The sequence below is a fragment of the Arachis ipaensis genome, chromosome B8 (assembly GCF_059453495.1).
Source record: "Arachis ipaensis isolate K30076 ecotype BB chromosome B8, ASM5945349v1, whole genome shotgun sequence".
In the NCBI taxonomy this organism is placed as follows: Eukaryota; Viridiplantae; Streptophyta; class Magnoliopsida; order Fabales; family Fabaceae; genus Arachis; species Arachis ipaensis.
This window is the reverse complement of record NC_142443.1, coordinates 121,368,383-121,372,754: the sequence shown is the minus strand read 5'-3', so window position 1 is coordinate 121,372,754 and position 4,372 is coordinate 121,368,383. Positions and strand designations below refer to the sequence as shown.

Genomic DNA, 4,372 nt, shown 5'->3' with positions numbered 1-4,372 from the left:
TATTCTCTGTCTTTAACATGGTTCTAAAAGTCGGACCGAACTGGCTGATTGGACCAATCCAACTGCGAATCGGCAACATTAACGATTCGGTCAAGTATGTAAAATCGTTGATTAGAAAACTAATAAAAAACCGTTAAACCGGCCCAGAACCGGAGGTCGGACCGAACCGGGACCCGGCCGGTGTACACAAAACCGGAAGCTCCTTCGTTTCTTTCCCCCTTTCTCCCCTTCTTTCTTTCATTCAAAAGGAAATCACAGAAACTCAGCCAAAAAACCCTAACACTGTAAGCCTACACCACCGCCGCAAGGAGTGGCATACTGCCGCCGTCGGTCGCACTCAAAGTTCGCCGTCCGTCCATCTATCCAGCTTCCCTCGTGCTCCAAGTCTTCAACCCCTGTAGGCTGTCACCGATCGCTGCTGCTTCCTCGAGCTCGGCGTCCGTCGTCTTTGTCTTCTCAGCCGCGCTTCCGCCGCCGTTTGTTTGCCGTCGTCTTCGTTCGCGTTCTTCGCCGTTCACGTTCGCTCGGCGTTCACCGTTCGGGTTCACTCGCCGTTCACCGTTCGAGTTCGCATTCGCGTTCGTCTGGAAGCCACGTTGCTCTGCTTCAAACTCTGCGACCAACCCGGGCGCTCCACCTAGCCGTAGAACTGCTCTCTTTTGTCACCGTCGTGAGTTCCCTAAACCCGCCACCAGACAAACACTCACACAACACCAATACTCTGCTTCAAACTCTGCAACTTCTGATTTCTATTACAATAAGTAACTATTTGATTTGATAGTGGTTTGGATTTTTTTCATAGACCGAATTAAAGTATACAATAGTTATGTTCTCTTCTCTATCACATTGATATTAAGCTTTGAATTCTCTTATTTCGTTTTAATTTTACCGCACTCAACATGTTTGATGAAATGCTTTAACCATATTTCTGGTTGGTTTTATAATTTCTAGCTTTTAGAAACTTAGTAAGTTGATTGCATGTGAAATTAGAATAATTAGATCTTAGTAATTACGAAATTTTATCTGCACAAATAGCATCTTTGGAGAAAACATATTAGCATGATGATTCCACTTGCATTAGTGTTCTTCCGGTAAATTGTAACTTTTATTGTGAACTTGTTAATTTGCTAATTGTTCTTGTGTTGTTGTTTTGGTGTTCTTCTGTTATTTTTAATTATTTTTTGGTTTTTGTTGTGATTTTCTGTTCTTGAACTTGTTAAGTTGATAATTTGCTAAATTGTTGGGATGCTGTTGTTTTAATTTGCTAAATTATTAGGTTGCTGCGGTTTAATTTGTTGGATTTTCTATTTAGGTCTTGTTCTTGTTTATTTGCTAAATTGTTGTTGTGTATTTATTGTTGTCTTTGAGATTATTGCTGGATATTGGTGATCATTGATTTATTATATGCTTCATATTTTCATTGTTTTCTTCTTCTGAAGAAAATTCTGTTTTCATTGTTTTGTTGATTGTTTGTTTTGTTTCAGAAATCAATTTTTTGTGATCAATGCTCAAACTCTGAATGCTGTTCTGCTGGTTTTGCTGTTTTTGTTTTGTTTCAGAAATCAATTTTTTTGTGATCATTGCTCATACTCTGAATGTTGTTCTGTTTTGTTTTAAGGCTATGTTTGGAAGAGGTGATTGATTTCTGAGTGTTGTTTTGTTTTTGTTTTAAGGCTGTGTGTTGTGTTCAATTTTCATTTTGTAGGAAATTCTTTGAGGTATATAAGAATTAAGAAGGAAGACTATTTCAACGGTATTACTCTGTTGTTTCTGGTCTGCTACAAGCTTGAACATAGAATTGAAGAGAGAACTCTTTATTATTTCATATTGGCTTATTTTTGGCATTTGATATCATTGTAGTTTGTTTATTCATAGAAGTTTATTCATAGAACTAGTTGTTTATGATCCCCTTTTGAAGTAAAAAATTGCAGTAGAAGAGTGTTTAGAACCAGTTGCTTTATTCATTGATTTTTTTATAGAATCAGGTGTTTATTATAAAACGGTTTTTCCGGTTGAACTACGGTTGAACCAATGAACTAGTGAACCAGTAACTAGAGCGGTTCAATGACCGATCCGGTTTTCAGAACCTTGGTCTTTAACTTGTGAGCTGCGATTCAATCCAGCCACTTTTAGTGGATACTGTGCATTCTGCAGGCTGGGATAAATTATATGGGATGAGGTAGAAATTTTGATTGTTGGATCTCTTGTGTAGGATAGGGATGGTTGAGTCTTGAGTGTAGTTCAATAGAGTGCAGTGCAGGGTTGGGTGGAGTGAGAATCTGGCCTTACCCGCCCCCCATTGATTTCCATGAATATGATGTATTGGAGTTGATAAAACCCATGCCTGCTTTTGTGTGTTCAGTTGAGAGAAGAAAATGGGAAGGAGGATACTGAATGATGCTTTGAGGAGTATGGTGAATGCAGAGAGGAGAGGGAAAGCTTCTGTGGAGCTCAAGCCGATCTCCACTGTCATCTCCTCCTTTCTCCAAATCATGAAAACTCGAGGTATATTTATCTTCCTTTTTACTCTTGCGCGTGGTTTTCATTTATAGGGTTTTGATTTTTCTTTCAAATTTATAATGGTGTCGATCAAGGTTGGAACCCATTTAACCGAATGAGTAATTTAAGTTTTAAATTTGTAATATTTGTTGAGTTTTGATTCCCATTATCCCCTTGTCTGATTAAGTACTAGCTTTTCGACATGGATACTTTGCTAGTTTATTCGTTGCGATTAGGTTGATGTCGACTTGGACAATTTCTATATGTGGGGTTTCCTTACCTAGTTCATTTTCTTTGGTTTAAGGTCTCTAAGCAGTGCTTTCTCTTAAGTATTGCTGATTCAATGTGACTCTTGATAGGCTATATCAAGAACTTCGAAGTTTATGATCCGCATAGAGTGGGCAGGATAACAGTTGAATTGCAAGGTAGGATTAATGATTGCAAGGCACTTACATATCGACAAGACATCAAGGCGAAGGATATTGAAGCCTACAGAATTCGCACTCTCCCAACGCATCAGGTTTGTTGATGCTTACTGAGTTACAGTTCATATGACGTTATAGAAGAATATCAGATGCTATCAAGTAAATAAAGGAATAGGATAATGATGCCGTTCTCGTTCTATCTATGCAGTGGGGTTATGTTGTGATTACGACTCCTGATGGTGTTTTGGATCATGAAGAGGCCATTAGAAGGAATGTGGGTGGACAGGTTCTTGGTTATTTTCACTAGAAGTGGGTACCATCTCATTTTGGCCTACTATTGGAGGAATTGAAATGAATTGGATGGCTGAATGTTGTATTCAACATGAGGTTTTATTGTCCTTTCTGTGATGGATTTAATGCCCTGTGGAAAATGATTCCTTTTTGTTTTCATTTAATTTTATGTTAATAATAAACTAGAAAAGTGTTCCCGTAGTTTTTTAATCTGCTTCAAATCCAGAGTTGCAACTATGTAGTCCCAACTTTTCACACTGGGTTTTGTATTTTTGGTTTCCCCAAAGGATTGCAGTTTTGGACGAGAAGAATAGTCCAAGAAATTCTAGAAGTCATAGTATTGTTGGTGGCTTGGTGCATGAAAAAATGCGGTATTGTTATCCCCCCATTTGAGCCATTTAATTCTTGAGCGTTGACCCTAATATTTTTCCTCCCTCCTAGATTTTTAATATTTTTTTTCAAAATTAGAATCTATTATTGCTTATCTTCAGTAAAATCCATATTCAACAACTTTTTCAACTCTTCTTTCAGTTTGTTTATCTCTTTATCTGTCTGCTTAAAAGTTCTACTACTCCATTTGTTTAAATCTTCCTTACAACTTTTTATCTCGTGTTTCAACCTCTCCTATTTTTCTTCCTAGTTGCCTTGCTGATCTCAACTCCTCTTGATAACTATCTTGTATTCTCTATGGTCTTTCTAGTAGGCCTCATACCAAAATACTTTAGTACTTGTACTTCTTCCTTTTGGTCTTAATACCGAATGCAGGGGACAAGTGTTGTAAGTATTGCACTCCCCAAGCCTAGTTAGGCATGGCCCTATCCAACCATTCTTTGGTCAGAAAATCACTTCTTGGGTTGCTGAGCCAAGTAAACCTATCCCCCTCTAAGATCAATGTCCATCAGCTCATTTTGATTTACAAATTTTCTAAACTCCTCCAATTGATCTCTTGGTTTTGGTTGCAATCCCACTTTTTTTTCTTCTGCTCCAAAATATCATTAAAGTCTCCTATAAAAATTTGGGGATCATTTATTTATAGGGTTTGCGTAAACAGTTCCCTCCATTGAATTTTTCTTTTTCGTGATTTTGGGTTCCCATACAGAAAATTGCACAACCATTCATTCCTATTGCTTTCTTTTATTTGAGTTCTAATATATTTA

The 4,372-nt window shown here is 37.7% G+C and overlaps 1 protein-coding gene across 2 annotated transcripts; it reads left to right on the top strand.

Annotated features, from left to right (window-relative positions):
- The first annotated feature begins 221 nt into the window (after positions 1-221).
- LOC107613967 (small ribosomal subunit protein uS8my) lies at positions 222-3,495 on the top strand. 2 transcript variants are annotated; one of them, XM_016316171.3, is made up of 5 exons: positions 240-670; positions 1,706-1,753; positions 2,363-2,505; positions 2,859-3,019; positions 3,133-3,495. In XM_016316171.3, exons 3-5 carry the CDS (start codon positions 2,376-2,378, stop codon positions 3,229-3,231), a joined length of 390 nt encoding a protein of 129 aa, XP_016171657.1. In that variant the 5' UTR covers positions 240-670; positions 1,706-1,753; positions 2,363-2,375; the 3' UTR covers positions 3,232-3,495. The 2 variants fall into 2 exon arrangements, with proteins under 2 accessions (XP_016171656.1, XP_016171657.1); XM_016316170.3 differs by lacking the exon at positions 1,706-1,753 and having other exon boundaries at positions 222-670.
- Positions 3,496-4,372: the final 877 nt, after the last annotated feature.

Coding starts and splice junctions, on each gene's coding strand:
- LOC107613967 (XM_016316170.3), top strand. CDS start 2,376: ATGGGAAGGAGGATACTGAATGATGCTTTGAGGAGTATGGTGAATGCA. Junction 2,506..2,858: donor CCAAATCATGAAAACTCGAG/GTATATTTATCT, acceptor GACTCTTGATAG/GCTATATCAAGAACTTCGAA. Junction 3,020..3,132: donor GCACTCTCCCAACGCATCAG/GTTTGTTGATGC, acceptor CTATCTATGCAG/TGGGGTTATGTTGTGATTAC.